Genomic DNA, 17,414 nt, shown 5'->3' with positions numbered 1-17,414 from the left:
GAAGAAGGAAAAAAAATGGAACCCTTGTCTTTGTTCACAGACTCCAGTATATTGTGGTCCAGAATTTATTCTCTGGAGATACCAGCAATGCAGCAAACTGCTTGCTTGTGAGGTGTAATAACTCTGCCACCAACTTATTTGTAATATTTAGTTAAAATAAATTTTCATTTTTCTAGAGGCTTTTGGTTAGTTCTTAATTACATGAAAGCAGAATCATATAAGAGGAGTGCATGTAATTGCATTGATGAGAATCTTCTTTGTTCACTTCATTTGCAGAGTGATGTAAGGGAGAAACAGAAGACTCTTGTGGAACAGCTCCTGTCTTTGCTCAACAGCTCCCCAGGGCCTCCTACTCGTAAACTCCTTGCTAAGAATCTAGCCCTTCTTTATAGTATTGGAGACACGTTCTCTGTTTATGAGACAATCGATAAATGTAATGATCTTATTCGAAGCAAAGATGATTCTCCAAGTTATCTTCCCACTAAACTGTAAGTTAATATTGAAACTGTGTATAAGAGATCTTTGTTGTATCATTTTTACAAAGAACTCAAACTTTGCTATATAGTAGAAATTAGCACAACCTTGTAAATCAACTCTTTTTAGTAAAATAATTTTTTTAAAAGAACTAAACTACTTGATAATTATTATGAAAATGAATACAAATTGTTTTCCTCATTTTCTTAAAAATATGTAGCTTTTGAAAAGATCTAATATTTTCCCATTGAGAAATAGTTCTTTTAAAAACTTTAGACATTTGAAGCCTAGATTTGGGAATCAAAACCGTCTGATTAATATTTTAGCAGTTGAGTGTTTAAGGAACAGCTATGTTAAATTCTTCATGTTTTGGTTGTTCTTTTAGTTTATTAGTTCTTAGTAGTGAAGATTAATAGTAAATTTATAGAAAAACACTTTTCTAAGATCCTAAAAGAACAACTAAGTTTCTTTCTCCGTAGGACTCAGTTCATTTTATCACCCGTTGTTTAGAGAAGGCTATTTACGATGTATGGCTCCACAGTACTAATTTTATAGAAATTTTTTTATTGATTTAATTTTTAGCTTATGATAGAATATGCTTTTCCATAAAATTTTGAGACTTAATGCAAACACTGTTCTTTTTCTTTTAAGACTGTCTTTGATTATCTAACATATGAAGCTCAGTTCTATTAAAAATTTTGGGGGAATGGAGTCTTTGGGCTGAGATTTAGATTAGTTGAAGATACATCTTTAACATTCTTATATTGAAAACGTAGTCATTTGATACTCCAATGAAATTCCTCATGACTTAACAGTGGAGTAGATTCTGGGAAATTTATCTTTTAAAAATAAAATTAAGTAGTCATCGTTGCATGTCCTAAGATCCTTTTCTTGACTGATTTCTAATTGAAATGTCATTTCAGCGCTGCTGTGGTGTGTTTGGGTTCCTTGTACAAGAAGTTGGGTAGAATATTAGGTAACACCTTTACTGATACAGTGGGGAATATTCTCAAAGCTATGAAGAGTGCAGAGGTAAATACAGATTTTATAGTTTCTTGAGCTAATAAAAGAGCCTTACCTATGATAAGCATACATAGTATATATGTAAATATATCCATAAATGACATATTTTAGGTAGTGCACCTATGTACTTTGTATATTAAATCTTTATTAGAAAAACAATAATGCAGTAAAATTTTGTGTATTCAGATAAATTCCAGTGGACACAAACTAAGGTGTTTCTCTTGCAGACCTGTCCTTGCTCCTTCTTTCTGTTTCACCTTTTCCAGCTCATGCTACTTACTAGTACCAGAGCAAGCACTTGCCACCAAGGGTCCAGATACATAATGGGTAACTACCGTCCACCTGATGGATGGATTAGTATTCTACCAGCATCAGCAGGGAGTAAGGAATAAAATCAGAGTAGGAAAGAGTGTGAAGGACATAAGCTTGACTAGGACCCAGATGACCTTTTAATCACCAGGGGTGAATATATTCTCAGCCTTGGCCTCACTGATTTGTTGGTATCATTTACCATTGTGAAACACCCTTTGTGTTTATCAGACTTCTAAGATATACTGTAATTTTTTGCCAACTAAAGTTTTACCATTCACATTTTGAGATTCATACAAAAAGCATTTGTAAGTTTGTATATCAAAAATTTTAAATCTGTGGTCCCTCATATTTAAGGATAACTCAGCACCTTTAAATATTGAAAAAATCACACTAGTTCTTATTCTTACATTACTTTGAAGAAGTCTAGAAAATTTGTAAAAATGCAGGCCTGTCACACACCTTTCTTTAACTATATCAGGATAAAACATGGGAAAATTCAAGTATAAAATATGCCAAATTTCAAGAAGAATGTAACTGATCCTAGAACTTTACAGAGAAGTGAAATCCATAATATAAAACTGGTGAGAAAATCAACTCAGCAGATTACTTCTCAGCAGTAGTAGCTTTCACAAAGATTGAAAAAGATGATTAAGGAAGAGATATTAACATCCATAAACATGGTTTTATTTAAAAGGATGTGTCTGTAAAAACTTTTTTTTACTGAAGTGTGTCCACTTTAAACTTTTTTTTTCTCTTAGCTCCATTGATAAAGCTATACTTTTTAGGGGTCATGGTTAACAGAGAATTACTCTATAAGTGTCAGAAAATTTTAAGTTCTTGCTAAGTCTTTTATTGCTCCTCCACTTTATAACCTTTATGATTTAGTTGATTCATCAGTACCACAATGTTTTGGAAATATCAAAAGGGATTTCCACCTTTGATACACACTCATAGTGATAGACAGTATTTGAAACTGGTGGTGTTTGAAAAAAAAAGTTAAGTTTCCCATTAGGACTCATTTTGTTATGTCCACCTTTAATTACTCACTATTATGCCCCTTTGAATAAAAATTAATAACATTACTATGAAAATGATATTGATGTTAGCTTACCTATAGTAGCCTTAACTTCCTGAGATATACAAACAGGTACTATTTCTTGAGTGTTTACTGTGTGCTAGGCACTATGGTAAATGATTTCCCCACAGGGGCTTATTTATTGGCTCTATGGGATTCATCTTATCCTCGTTTTATTTTTATTTATTTATTTTTGGCCATGGTATGTAGCATGTGGGATCTTAGTTCCCGGGCCAGGGATTGAACCAGTGCCCCTAAGGTGGAAGCCCAGAGTCTTAACCACTGGACCACCAGGGAAGTTCCTTATCCTCATTTTATAGTTGAAGAAATAAGTAAGAACAGCTTAAAGGCACATCGTTGCTAAGGTTCAGAGCCAGGATTCATACCCAGATCTTTTAAAATCTAAATCCAGACTTTAAACTTCTGAGTTAAAATACTCAGGCCAATAAGTGAAAGTGAAGTCGCTCAGTCGTGTCCAACTCTTTGCAACGCTGTGGAGAGTGTAGCCTACCAGGCTTCTCTGTCCATGGGATTTTCCAGGCAAGAATACTTTAGAGTGGGTTGCCATTTCCTTCTCCAGAAGATCTTCCCAACCCAGGGACTGAAGCCAGGTCTCCCGAATTGTAGGCAGACACTTTACCATCTGAGCCAATTCTGAGCATTTACTGTGTGTCAGACACTGTTCTAAGTAGTTCAGTTCAGTCCAGTCACTCAGTTGTGTCCAACTCTTTGCGACTCCATGGACTGCAGTACCCCAGGCCTCCCTGTCCATCACCAACTCCTGGGGTTTACTCAAACTCATGTCCATTGAGTTGGTGATGCCATCCAACCATCTCATTTTCTGTCGTCCCCTTCTCCCCCTGCCTTCAGTCTTTACCAGCATCAGTGTCTTTTCAGATGAGTCTGTTCTTCGCATCGGGTGGCCAAAGGATTGGAGTTTCAGCTTCAGCATCAGTCCTTCCAATGAATATTCAGGACTGATTTCCTTTAGGATGGACTGGTTGGATCTCCTTGCAGTCCAAGGGACTCTCAAGAGTCTTCTCCAGAAGCATCAATTCTTCGGCGCTCAGCTTTCTTTATAGTCCACCTCTCACATTCATACATGACTATTGGAAAAACCATAGCTTTGACTAGATGGACCTTGTTGGCAATGTAATGTCTTTACTTTTTAATATGCTGTCTAGGTTGGTTATCTTTTCTTCCAAGGAGTAAAAGTCTTTTAATTTCATGGCTGCAGTCACCATCTGCAGTGATGACATGCAGTAATTCATTGGATCCTTACAACAACCATTTAACAGATAAACAGATTTGCCCAAAGACATGTAGCTAGTAGGTGGCAGACCATGCACTCGTACCATGTTACCTCATTTATAACAACCATTTATTGATTGCCTAACAACATGCAAGCTTTATGCCTGGTACTCCCATACAATTTCATTTAATCTGCATGTCAACCCTATGAAATTTGTATTGTACTGAAGTATAATATATACTAATAGCACTTTAAAATAGTGAACACTGGGACTTCCCTGGTGATCCATTGGTTAAGAATCTGCTAGGCAGGGGACTCAGGTCCAATCCCTGGTTAGGGAACTAACATCCCATATACCGCAGAGTGGTTAAGCCCTTATGCCTCAACTACTGAACCTGTGCCACAGTTAGAGCATCCTCAAACCACAGTGAAAGATCTGCATGCCATAACAAAGACCTGATGCACCCAAATACATAAGCTTTTTTTTTCCAAAGGAAGCATAAAAAGTAAACACTGTGTAAAATAGAAATTTTTTATGTTTTTGAATGTCAGAATAGGTTGATTAGTTTGTATTAAAATCCTACTATTTCTCTAATATGTGAGATAAATTTCAATGCTCAGTGCTCTTTTTCATAGTGAATTTTTATTCCTGATCCTTAAATTTTTTCCTCTTGGGTAGTCACAAGGTCGTTATGAGATTATGCTGAGTCTGCAAAACATACTGAATGGACTGGGAGCTGCTGCTACCCCTTGCCACAGGGATGTTTATAAAGCTGCTAGATCCTGCTTAACAGATAGATCCATGGCTGTTCGTTGTGCTGCTGCAAAGGTAAAACAGTCTAATATGCAGAATTTGTAAAAATTAGTATAAAGACAACTTAATCAGTTAATCCCAGTGAAAACACTAGTAACAGCTACATGATCTTAGAGCTGCTACCTTGGTATTGAGGTGGGACTGCCTCATTTTAACATATGAGGAAACCGAGGCTGCAAGGGTTATGTGAATTTCCCAGGGTTCTAAAAGTAGTTAGCAGCACATTGTCAGAAGTGGGGAGGTCAAGTTGTCAGACTCCTAAGTATTCCTTCCATGCCACTGTCCCTCCTCTCTATGGGTGTGTAAAATTTACCTGTAAGGTTTGTGTTGTTTGAAAGTGACCTTTGTTTTTATCATGCTGTCTTAACCTGGTGGGTTAGATAGTTAGTGTTTATGTTGGAATTAGTCTCACAATTGCTCATAGCCAACAGATAGCTTCTAAAGACATTTTTCATACCCCACTGAATTAGAAATGAGTCTTTGTGGACATATTGCTTTATATAGCGTAATTTTTATGGCTTTTTAGTAAGTATTGTCTTGTCCCTGAAGTTATTATTTAGAGACTTTGGATTTGTGTATTCTTTTTGTTAGCTCTTGATAGATTCTTCAACTTAGGTATATATGAACCTGACATTTATATTTTGTTTTTCTTTTTTTTTTTTTTTTTATATTTTGTTTTTCATTAATTTCTTTTTTTCCAATTGGATAGTGTCTCCTTGAACTTCAGAATGAGGCTGTCTTTATGTGGAGTACAGACCTGGACAGTGTGGCCACACTATGTTTTAAATCCTTTGAAGGCTCCAATTATGATGTGCGGATTTCAGTTTCAAAACTACTAGGCACGGTGTTGGCTAAAGCCATAATTTCTAAACACCCAGGAGCAGGTAAATTTATATAATTGTTTTCATAATGTCTTCCATAACTTTTCCCCTGTTGGTTTAAACAAACATACGTAGCATTACTGCTACACATTATTACTTCTGAAAAGAGGCAAAATATCATACAGATTTTAGTTTGGAAACATTCAAAGTCCTCAGAGTTCATATTAAAATGATTCAGTGAAAGTTTGAGGAAAAACTTAAAATAACTCTTAAATAAATGTGCTTCATTCAATCATTGTCTTCCTCTACACCATGGCCTTTTTTTTTTTTTTTTTTCGAGTAAGTTACTTGTGGAGTGTTACCCAGTAAGAAATAAGACCTGATTCTTGAGAATTTTTTTTTTTTTAAACAGCGTGCATCTGATTACATACATTTGGCTTGCCATCTTCTAGATTGGTATAAGGGAGCAATGATGTAAATAATTCCAAACAACAGGTACTTAAAATTTGCTATATTTGGACAGTTTAGATAAGTTGCCAGGGATTTATGGAATCTTTTAAAGATTACTTCTTGAGAACTTAAGGTTCATACCTTAAGTCATACTTTTATTTCCCTTGTCCATTCATTGTCCCACTTTCCTAACTATTTTATACCTTCATGTTCTCCTTTATTACTTTCATTTGATGGCCTATCTTCCATAGGCTCCCCCTACTAAGTCTACCACCTTCCAGCATCTATCAGCATATGCTCCACTGTTATCAAGACTTTCCCCCTGTTATCAAGATGAATTATCTTCTATTAAAACCTTATGTTCAATATGTGTTAGAGCTCATCCTCTCACCTGCTTGAGGACATAGCTGTAAGAAGTCTCCCCTCTCCTCCATCAACTTTCCCCTTTCTGTTGGTTCATTCCCTATAAAACACGCTCTTCTCCCCCCTCTCATCTTTAAAGGAAATTTTTTTTTTCTTGTGTCTTCCCAGGCAGCTGGAGCCCCATTTCTCTTGCCTTCGCAGCAGGGTTCCTCAGAGGGGTTCTTGATACTCAGGTTTTAGTTTCTCTCTTCTTTGAAACCCACTTCGGTTAAGATTTTTCTCCAGTTGTCTCTCAAAAACTTATTTTTTGTTAAGGTCATCAATGACCTCCGTGTTCATCCTTTATTCAATAAATAAACAAGTATTTACTGAGGATTTATACCAGGCCATGAACTATTCTCAGCATGTAAGAGGTATTATTGAACAGAACAGTTTAAAAGCCCCTAACCTTTGCCGCTTCCGTTCTACTATTTAGTCACGCTAAGCCAGTGAGCGGTTCTCTGCTGTCTTACTTCACAGCAGCAGTCAGCTTTCAGCAACATTTAACTCAGTTAATCTTCCTCCTCATCCTCTTTTCACTTGCCTTTTAGGACCTCACACTGCCTTGGTTTTCTTTCCTCCTCTGTAGAAATTCCTTTTCAGTCTCTAATGATTCCTTGTCTTCTCAAAGAAGACACCCATTACCTAGTCCTTGATCTTCTCCTCTTTATGTGGTCTCACTCTAGTGATCCCATCCAGTCTCTTAGCTTAAATACCATCTGTGCATCAGGGGTTCCTGGATTTATGTCTTTAGCCCACACTCTTATACCTACCTGCCTGTTTGTCATCTCTATTTGGATGTCTATTTGATGTTTTGACTTGTCTCAAGTGAATGTTTGATCTCCCCTCCCCCATACATACACATACATACTTGCTCTCCTTGCAGTTAGCAGTCTTGCTAATCTAAGTTGATGACAGCTTCATCCCTGCAGGTGTTCAAGCAGCAATTTGGAAAGTCACCTTGAATCTTCTCTCTCACACTCAATAGCTAATCTACCTATCAGTATTAAAACTATCTAGAGTTGGGGCTCCATTGGGAAGTGGCTCATATGGTTGGGGCAGCGACAGTCTGAGAATGAGCCTGGGATATCTTGTTGTGCCAAAAAAATAAGGGACCTCCAATGGCTAGCTTTCTGAAGACACTTCTGCTGGTCAAATCCAAGACAATATTAGAATTAATAATGATAGAAATAGACTATAACATGTTAAATAAAAAAGGAATCCATGAGTCTGTAATGAAAATAAGTTAATAAAGGAGAAGGGAAAGGTCTTTTTTTTGCAGTGGAATGCCAACCAAAAAATTTAGAAGTAATGAATGTTAGATAATGACCTTTTGTAGTCATTATAGTAATAGTTTATGGAGATAAGAGTGTTCAGTGCATTCCGAAATGGGTTAGAGTTTATTTATACTATCTTAAAGTAATACTTTAGCCACCTCATGTGAAGAGTTGACTCATTGGAAAAGACCCTGATGCTGGGCAGGAGGAGAAGGGGACGACAGAGAATGAGATGGCTGGATGGCATCACCGACTTGACGGACATGAGTTTGAGTAAACTCAGGGAGTTGGTGATGGACAGGGAGGCCTGGCCTGCTGCAATTCATGGGGTCGCAAAGAATTGGACACGACTGAGTGACTGAACTGAACTGAACTGAAAGTATCACTACACAGGTAGCATAGTGATAATAAAGGGGAAAATGGTATTTTACATTCGACAAGATTGACAGACACCTGATTCATGTATTCAAAGATAATACCACCAACACAGGGATAGACTGACATCAAGCCTGACATTCTTTCTGATACTATGTATCGAGAAATCTTACAGCATTACTTATGCAATTGAGAGCTTTTTTGTAACTGTAACTAGCCATATATGTAGGCTTCAAAAATGAGAAAGTGATAAGGAAGATATGGAAGCTAGGAGAAGGGTACATGAGAATTTATTTTACTCTTCTTGCAGCTTTTTTGTGATTTTGAAATTTATTTTAATAAAATTTAAAACTATATAAGTATGTATACCAAGACTCCTGTTGTAACTACCTTGATCTAGCCTGTTGTAAGCTACCATCACCTGTTGGTTGTATTACTAAATCCTCCTAATGTTTTGGTTTTTTCTGCTTCCACGTTTGCCCCTCTATAGTCTTCTCTCAGCACAGAAGCAAAGTGACAGATGCCTTTACTGCTTTGCTTGAGGGTCTCCGCTGGCACCTTACTTTACTCACATCATTATTATAATGATCAACAAGGTCCTATATCTTCTGCTCTTGTACCATCCTCACACCCTGGCCCGTCTCCTACCAGAGAACTTACTGCACGTAAAAGATACCTGCTTTATTTTTTTGCGTTGCTTTTAATCACTCTCTGACATACTATTAATAGACAGTTCGTCATTTGTTATGTTTATTCTTGTCTCTCCTTTCTAGAACTTACGATCTGTGAGGGCATGGATTTTGTGCTGTTCACTAATGTTTCTTTCCATGTACTAGTATAGATTTTCATCTGTTTCATCTTTAGGCTGAGGAATTTATTTTGTGTTCATCTTGACTTGGATTAACATAAGTTTATTTTGCCACTGCCTATGACTTATGTTGGTAATGAGGATCAGAGCTTGTGACCATCATTTTTTCAGAAGAATGAAAGGGTGAAAAATTTTTTTTTCTTTTTTTTCTTTTTCCTTTTTAAAAGGAGATACAGGGAGAAACTCAACTATGTCAAACTGCAGACAAACTTAAAACATTCTGCCTAACTAACCTGTTAATTACTGTAGCCTAAGGACTGACTGAGCAGTTTTAGTAAATATTAGCTTTGATTTCTTTAGAGACTGAGGATGTAACAAAAGTTGTACTTGCAGTTGAGAATTTTTAAAAAACATGATGTGGTGGTTACTTTAAGTTTCATTAAGAGTTGTAGAGCATTTAGAAAGATAAAATTATGATTTTTGGCCTTTTTCGTATTTCAAAAGAATTTTCAAAGTGTTATATAGCGTTTTCTATTTATTTATTTATTTGACCGCGCCAGGTCTTAGTTGCGGCATGTGGGATCTAGTTCCCTAACCAGGGATTGAACTTGGACCGCCTGCACTGGGAGCATAGAGTCTTAGCCACTGGACTACGGGGAAGTCTATAGCATTTTCACTCTTGGAGAACTAGGGCAGTTTATTTATGTTTCCCCTTGTTTTAGAAGACTGTTAGCCTTTTAACTTGAGGGCAAGAGAGCAGTAGGTCAAAATCTCAAAGTGGCATAGACTTTAAGATGTCATTGACATGATACATCAGAGTCCATTATGATTTGGCCTCTGAACACTTTGTGACTTTATGTGTTACTGTGTGTAATGTCCTGTAAATTCTGCCTTTTGTTTGGATTTTTAGTTTATTTTTCTTTCTGTTAACATGCTGTTCAAGATTATGCATTAACATTTAGTCTGTAAAACAAAATTACATGTTTTGTTTTGTTCTTTGTTATAGCAGCCTCACGTCAGAGCACTCGCAGAGTATCACTGGAGGAAGTTCTGGAATTACTAGGAACAGGGTTCCTACGTGGGAGTTCAGGATTTCTTCGAGCCAGTGGAGATATGCTGAAAGGAACCAGTTCAGTCAGTAGGGATGTTCGAGTTGGAGTTACTCAGGTTAGAATCACAAACCAGTGTCTAAATGTAATTCTTAGCTGCCCTGATGGACGTTTTAGTGTCTGACTCCAGGCAGAAGTGCTGCTGTGCCAGGGCATCACCTATGCTCTCATGTTTATAAATAGATGTGGTGAGGCCAAAACACTTTATGAAAAAGCTAGATTACAAGTAAGAGAAGCCTGTTTATGCAAAGCCAGCTAAATACGCTCTTAACAGTGTATTTTCAGTTTGTAATAATGGGAGACTTGTTTATTTATTTCCTTTGAAACATAAACATTTTTTCGTTTGTTTCCAGGCCTTGGGCTTCTCTGTGTCTTGTGTTTTCACATGTTTTTCATTGTGTTTTTGTGTGCTTATACAGTTCAGATTTAGGCTGTTAGGTACATAATATTCAGCGTGGGCAATATTATATTTCTATCTTACATGGTTTCTACTTCTAAATAAAGATTTTAGAATTATAATCTCCTTAAGTGCTTAAATTCTTGATCCTAAACAAAACATAAAAAGCTAGACCTTATATGGAATTTAGAAAGATGGTAACGATAACCCTATGTGCAAAACAGAAAAAGAGGCACAGAAATACAGAACAGACTTTTGGACTCTGTGGGAGAAGGTGAGGGTGGGATGTTTCAAAAGAACAGCATGTATACTATCTAAGGTGAAACAGATCACCAGCCCAGGTGGGATGCATGAGACAAGTGCTCGGGCCTGGTGCACTGAGAAGACCCAGAGGAATCGGGTGGAGAGGGAGGTGGGAGGGGGGATCGGGATGGGGAATACGTGTAAATCTATGGCTGATTCATATCAATGTATGACAAAACCCACTGAAATGTTGTGAAGTAATTAGCCTCCAACTAATTAAAAAAAAAAAAAAAGCTAGACTTTGGGAAAAGGGTCTTTGAATAAGAGAGTATAGAGGTCTTTGCATTCTTTCTTTGAATTATCTTATTTTCTAAATGTCATTTTGGTTCAAAGTAAACACACACATATATATTTTTTTTAATTCACATATAATCCTCATTGTTTTATACTGTATGATATTAGAGTTCATGAAAATAAAAGCTGTCCCAGCATAACTATAAACTGTTTTTAAAAAACAGATTGCATGAAATAACTACTCTCTGTATCTCTAGAGTAAGGCAAACCATTAGCATTCATGAAAATAAAGAATAGTGATTCATCACTATAAACTTTCTTTACCGATTTCTAGAACTGAATTCCCTTGGAGTTATGGTATTAGACCATAGTTAATTCTTACATTGTGTTTGTTTGATTTGGATTTTCTTCTTCAGAATGTTAAAGAGCTTGAATGCTTTGTTTGGAAAAGTCAAAGGCACATTTTACTGATTAGCTAGCTCTACTGGCTGTCCTGAAACCTTGCAGTCTGACCAAAATAAAACACAGGCAGCATAAATGAAATCTCAGTTGAAAGACTAGGTACTTCAATTTTGGCTTAACAAACAAAAAACTGTACAATATTTATATAGTTAAAGTGGCAACATAAATGAGGAAAAGCTAAAAAATGTTAATAAATTCTGCATATTTCATGGAAGACATGACGTTAATACAGAATTGAAGTGATTTCATTTTTAAGATAAAACTCATTTCTATTTTTTAGGCTTACGTGGTGTTTATTTCAACGCTAGGAGGAACATGGCTAGAGAAAAATTTTGCTGCCTTTCTTTCTCATATCCTAAGCCTGGTTTCACAGTCACACCCTAAGGCCACCCAGACTCAAATTGATGCTGTCTGCAGTCGTCGTTGTGTTTCATTTATCCTTCGAGCTACTGTTGGAGGCCTTCTTGGAGAAAAGGCTCAAATTGCTGCTGCTAAGGATATTTGCCAGGCTATCTGGAAGTTAAAGAAAGTTATGGGTATGGATCTCCTAAGACAGTCTGTTTTAAAACACTGCTAAAGAAAATGTCCCTTTGGAAAAGCTGGACTGGTATATAATTATATTAATACAAAAGAAGCCACTTTTATAATACAGGTCAGTTTTTTCAGAGTAGAGCAGTCTATGATAGATGAGACATAAATTATCTAATACAGATATATATAATACATCTATTATATAGATGTCCTGATCTTAGAGGATGGTGGATAATAGTTCCTTAGAATTCATAGTCTTTCTATACAAGTTAAGATACATTCTCTTTAAAACAGGTAGTTTCATCTCAGTTCTTGTACTGTCTGAAGTCCACTCTCTTTCAGGGCCTTCTCCCTTTCAGGGCCACTTGCTAAAAGAGTGATAAGGCATCTATAATCAGTTTGCTTGAACTAAATTGGTTATGTTAGTTCAGTTCTTCCTCTGTAGATGCAAGTCCCCATTTTAGCATTTTAGTTACTGCCTCAAGGATTTCATATATATCAAGTGGAGGTATTTTTTACCTTCATATGTTTCTACTCCTAATACCTTTCGCCTATAATACATTTTAATAAAACAGTTGTATAGATAACTTAAATAAATAAAATGCCTAGTTAATTGTCCTACTTCCATCAGATGCTGTAATGAGTGATGGTAATTTGGAAACCCGGCTCGGCTCTGCTGATGTAGCCGCCAGCCAGCATATACTGGTGTGTGCTTTACAAGAACTTGGAAATCTCATACACAGTCTCGGCACCACGGCTGCGCCTTTGTTACAGGATTCAAGTGCAGGTATCTTGTTTGTGACTAGTCTGAATACTTCGTTTTCACTTTTCCTTTTAGACAACTTTTCTCCAAGAAAGAAAAGCTCCTTCATATCGCTCATTTATTATGGATTTATTAGGGTCATTTTATGAAATATAGATAATCAAGATTATATAAAATATGTATATATTTGATTTTTTAATTTCTTTTCGCTTTTGTAGCTAAAGATTGTTTTCTAGGTCTCTTCTTTCTGGAGACCTAGAGAACCCCCTTTCTGGAGATATTTAAGATAACATGGAATAATGGAGAAGTAATCCTGAACTTATATCTTTCATCTGCAGTGAAAGTATTAGTTTCTATATGGTACATGTAATTTACCTCCTCAAAGTTCTTCTAAGCATTCTCTCTTCTTTCTCTTTGAAAATTATTGAGAGATAATTCACATACCGTAAAATTCACCAGCTTAAAGTACACAGTTCAGTGGTTTTGGTGTATTCACAAAGTGGTACAAACACCACCACTGTCTAATTTCAGAATATTTTCATTATCCCAAGGAGTCCTACACCCATTAGCAGTCATTTCGCATTTCCTTTCCTACAGCCCTGATAACCACTAATCTATTTTCTGTCTCTATGGATTTGTGTATTCTGGACAAGATTTAATATAAATAGAATCATATAGCATGTGGCCTTTTGTGATAGGCTTCTGTTATCTAATTACTATTTAAAATCATCTTTAATGGCTTTTGTCCTTTGTGATACACAATTCCTGCTAGCTAGAGTTTACATTATATTTGGTTTGTATGCAGTTTATTTTAGGGCATATATTGGTTAGGTAGCAGTGGACACGAACTGTTGCATGTTATGATGAAGGTGTATGTTGAATTGTAGCAGTACAGACTTTTCTCCTTACTGGTGGCATTTGCATTTCACTGTCTTCATGGTGGCTTAGTAGCCTTCTGGGACCTAGTGAAACCTTGATTTTGTTCACCATTTTGTTCTCAGGTAAGAGCAATGTGGTGGATAGGGAGAATACTAATTACATAGATAAATATGCCAGAAAGGACTTAAAAGAAAAGGAGGCTGACCTAAGATGTGACATTTCTTCTCAACGTGTTTTTGTTACTAATTTCTAGTACCAAATTAATGATCTCAGATCAAGTAAGCAGAACATTGATTTATTTGGGAAATAAAAATTTCCTTTGTTTACTGACTTAATGTAACCCAATTTTCATGCAGTGTATTAGTAGAAGTAATTCTTGGGTGCAAAACATTATAATTATGTATCACTTAATTTTTAAAATTCTGACTGGCTTTTGATAAAGATAATGTATTTTAAATCTATGTGGCCGCATACTCTTTTGGCTGTTCTATGACAACTTTATTTCTGTAGCTGAGTCATTGTTTATTTATTCTGTCCTTGCAGGCATCCTTGACAATGTCATCTCAGTTACTCTTCACCCTAGCATTTCCGTTCGACTCGCAGCCGCGTGGTGTCTACACTGCATTGCCGTGGCACTACCTTCCTACTTGACGCCACTCTTAGATCGTTGCCTCGAAAGGCTTGCTGTGCTTAAGTCTTCACCTGAAGCAGTGACTGGCTTTAGTTTTGCTGTGGCAGCTCTGCTTGGAGCAGTGAAACATTGTCCTTTAGGAATTCCTCATGGAAAGGGCAAGGTAATGATTTCATTCTTCACATATGATAGTGACGTTTCAGGCATTTCCAAAAACCATCATTGTCTTCTTGTGTGTCACCCAGTAAGAACCATTCAAGACAGGCTTCTGAGCTCTCAGCTATACTGCTACTTAGTGTTATTAATGTAATAACTGTGGAAAATGAAGGGATGGTTAAAAATACCATATCCACACTTAAACAGGAGTTGGGTTTAGTGCCTTTTGTCAGAAATACCTCCAGTAAGATACTTTGTTCCTGAAGGCTTTTTTCTTTTTTTTTGGTCATATATTCAGCTCTGCCATTCCCTTCTCCAGGGTATCTTCCTGACAAAGGGATCGAACCCGGGTCTCCCGCATTGCAGGCAGATTCTTTACCATCTCGGCCACCAGGGAAGCCCATATGTACTCTATAAGCATACATTATCCATAAATGTGAAATAGCCTGTTTCTCCCTTCTTTTGTTTTAAAACACTGTCTATTTCTTAGACTTTTAAAAATATAACACTTTAAATTAATCCCACTTGACTGTGAAACTGCTTCATTGTGAAATTATTGAATACTTTTAACTATGGTTATATAGCATGCTACCTCTGGAAAGACTTATCAGCTACAGTAGTGTGCAAAATTTTAAAATGACTTTCCTATAATCAAATTTTCTTTAAAAGCCAATTCCAATTTTAGACAGCTTGAACAGTTGTACAATGTTTTCATGTAAGCTCTACAAAGAATTACAGGGTTGCTGTGTACAGTCTAATATACCAGTGTTTATCCTGGGAACCTTACCTTTTCTTCGTTTCCTTTATGACATTGTCCTATGGTATAGTGTATGTAAATGATTATCTTTTATCATGTACTTTTATTATGTGTAAGAATTAATTTTTCAGGAGTTATTATTAGCTGCTTTCATTTGTCAAGTTACCTATAAACTGATACACTTGTTTTTACCTTGTTCTTCTATATATCAATAGATTATCATGGCATTAGCAGAAGATTTGCTGTGTTCTGCTGCTCAAAACAGCCGCCTTTCCGCTCAGCGCACACAGGCCGGATGGCTGTTGATTGCTGCGCTGATGACCTTAGGTAACAGTTTTGTGGGGGGCTTACAGAACTACAAGCTACTTGGTGTTTTCTGAATATAAATAGTCTAATGTATGATTTGATAAGACTAACTTAAAGTTGGATATATACCAGAATTTAAATATTCATATAAACATTTTTCTCCTAGCAGACACCTTAAGAAACCATATATTTATTTTATCTAATTCTCAGAATGTTTTCAGATGTCCTTATTTGAAATTCTCTTTAAGACCAGTTTATGAGCCTTAGGTAGGATAAGCCAATTTGATCAGCTTTCACACTTAACTCTGGTTTTTCCCAAAATCATTCATCTCTATCTTCACGAAATAAATTTTTCCACAATATAAAGATAGGCAAGAGAACATATGATAGCCCATGAATCCAGTTCTGTAATTGTTCTGAGAATCAGTGACACTAATAAGGTGATTACATTGATGAGGATAGGGCACGTTTAAATTGTATTTATTAAAAAATTAATAATTATTTTATGATCATGACTATTATATTTACATCCAATAACTTTAAAACTCAGTTTTATGACTTTATTAAAGCTATACTCTAATTTTCTTTTTATAGTTGTTTGGTTTATTTTTAGGATATAAAACTTGATGGATTTGACCATTTGACACTGCTTAAGTAATTTGATCTAAAAGGTACTTAATTAAAATAAGCAATCATAAATGAAGAGCCACTTTAAGTAGTGTTTTTGAGGTGATTAAAAAGACTTACTGGACTACCTCAGAGTTCAGCCTATGGGCCAAATCTGGCTTGCCACCTATTTCATACAGCCCATTAGCTAAGAATGGTTTTTATGTTTTTCATAGTATAAAAACAAAAAGAGTGTTTTGTGATACATGAGAAATATATGAAAGTCCATTTTCAGTATGCATAAATAAACTTTTTGTTAAATACAACCACCATCGTTAGTTTACATATTGTTTCTAATGTTCAGGCCCTGCAGTGGCAGAATTGAGTAACTGCGGCAGAGATGGTATGACTTTCAAAGCCAAAAATGTTTACTCTCTGGGCCTTAATAGAAGTGCTTGTTGGCCCCTGGCATAGACAATGGTTTCACAATGTGATGGGAATAATGTGGTCAAGCTTTTATTTACTTTTGTAAAAAACTTTTATTCTTGGTTAATTAAAGGAGAAAATAAACTACTTAATAAATATAATGTTTTAATGAATGACAGTTTTCAAAATAGGGTAATCCCATTGGAAAAAGACTCTCTTGTAGAGAGCTTTTGTATAAGGGATTAGTGCATCCTGTTTTGTTCATATTCATATTCAACATACCAAAAGGATAGGAAAATTGATGTTTTTTTAATTGTTTTCTTGGGCTTTTTAAAAAAATACATAATTCTTTCACTTTATTATCTGTTTTTAGAATGTGTTACTATCCTGATTTCAAAGATGAGTGAGATTTTGCTTTTAGGTATCATTATGAACTCAGAGACTTTCATATATTTATGTGTTTCAGTCCCTTGCAGTCATTTTTCCTTTGATCCTCAGATTGTCTTACCTTTAGTTGTTGGGAGCCCCTACTAGTTGGTTCCTATGTCCTTTGTTTTTGTTTTTGTTTTTTTTTTATTTTTGGTTGCACTGGGTCTTTGATGCTGCGCGAGGGCTTTCTCTACTTGCAGCAGGTGGGGGCTACTCTCTAGTTGTGGTACATGGGCTTCTCATCACGGGGGCGTCTCTTATTGCAGAGCACAGGTTCTAGGTGCGTGGGCTTCAGGAGCTGCGGCACATGAGCTCGGTAGTCGTGGGTAACAGACCTTAGAG

The 17,414-nt window shown here is 36.2% G+C and overlaps 1 protein-coding gene across 10 annotated transcripts in view; it reads left to right on the top strand.

Annotated features, from left to right (window-relative positions):
* Window positions 1-17,414, top strand: part of HEATR5A (HEAT repeat containing 5A) — a 96,259-nt gene that overhangs the window by 16,414 nt on the left and 62,431 nt on the right. For 9 of the 10 annotated variants that reach the window (XM_043921432.1, XM_043921425.1, XM_043921428.1 and 6 more), the window contains 9 exons: window positions 277-488; window positions 1,398-1,506; window positions 4,816-4,965; window positions 5,660-5,834; window positions 10,090-10,250; window positions 11,869-12,124; window positions 12,751-12,906; window positions 14,305-14,555; window positions 15,521-15,632. In XM_043921432.1, coding sequence (XP_043777367.1) covers window positions 277-488; window positions 1,398-1,506; window positions 4,816-4,965; window positions 5,660-5,834; window positions 10,090-10,250; window positions 11,869-12,124; window positions 12,751-12,906; window positions 14,305-14,555; window positions 15,521-15,632 — 1,582 coding nt within the window. The remainder of the gene's footprint in view (window positions 1-276; window positions 489-1,397; window positions 1,507-4,815; window positions 4,966-5,659; window positions 5,835-10,089; window positions 10,251-11,868; window positions 12,125-12,750; window positions 12,907-14,304; window positions 14,556-15,520; window positions 15,633-17,414) is intronic. The other variant, XM_043921430.1, reaches the window with a different exon arrangement.

The sequence above is a fragment of the Cervus elaphus genome, chromosome 13, assembly GCF_910594005.1.
Source record: "Cervus elaphus chromosome 13, mCerEla1.1, whole genome shotgun sequence".
Classification (NCBI taxonomy): domain Eukaryota; kingdom Metazoa; phylum Chordata; class Mammalia; order Artiodactyla; family Cervidae; genus Cervus; species Cervus elaphus.
Note: the sequence above shows the minus strand (reverse complement) of the source record. Positions and strands in the feature narration are given on the sequence as shown.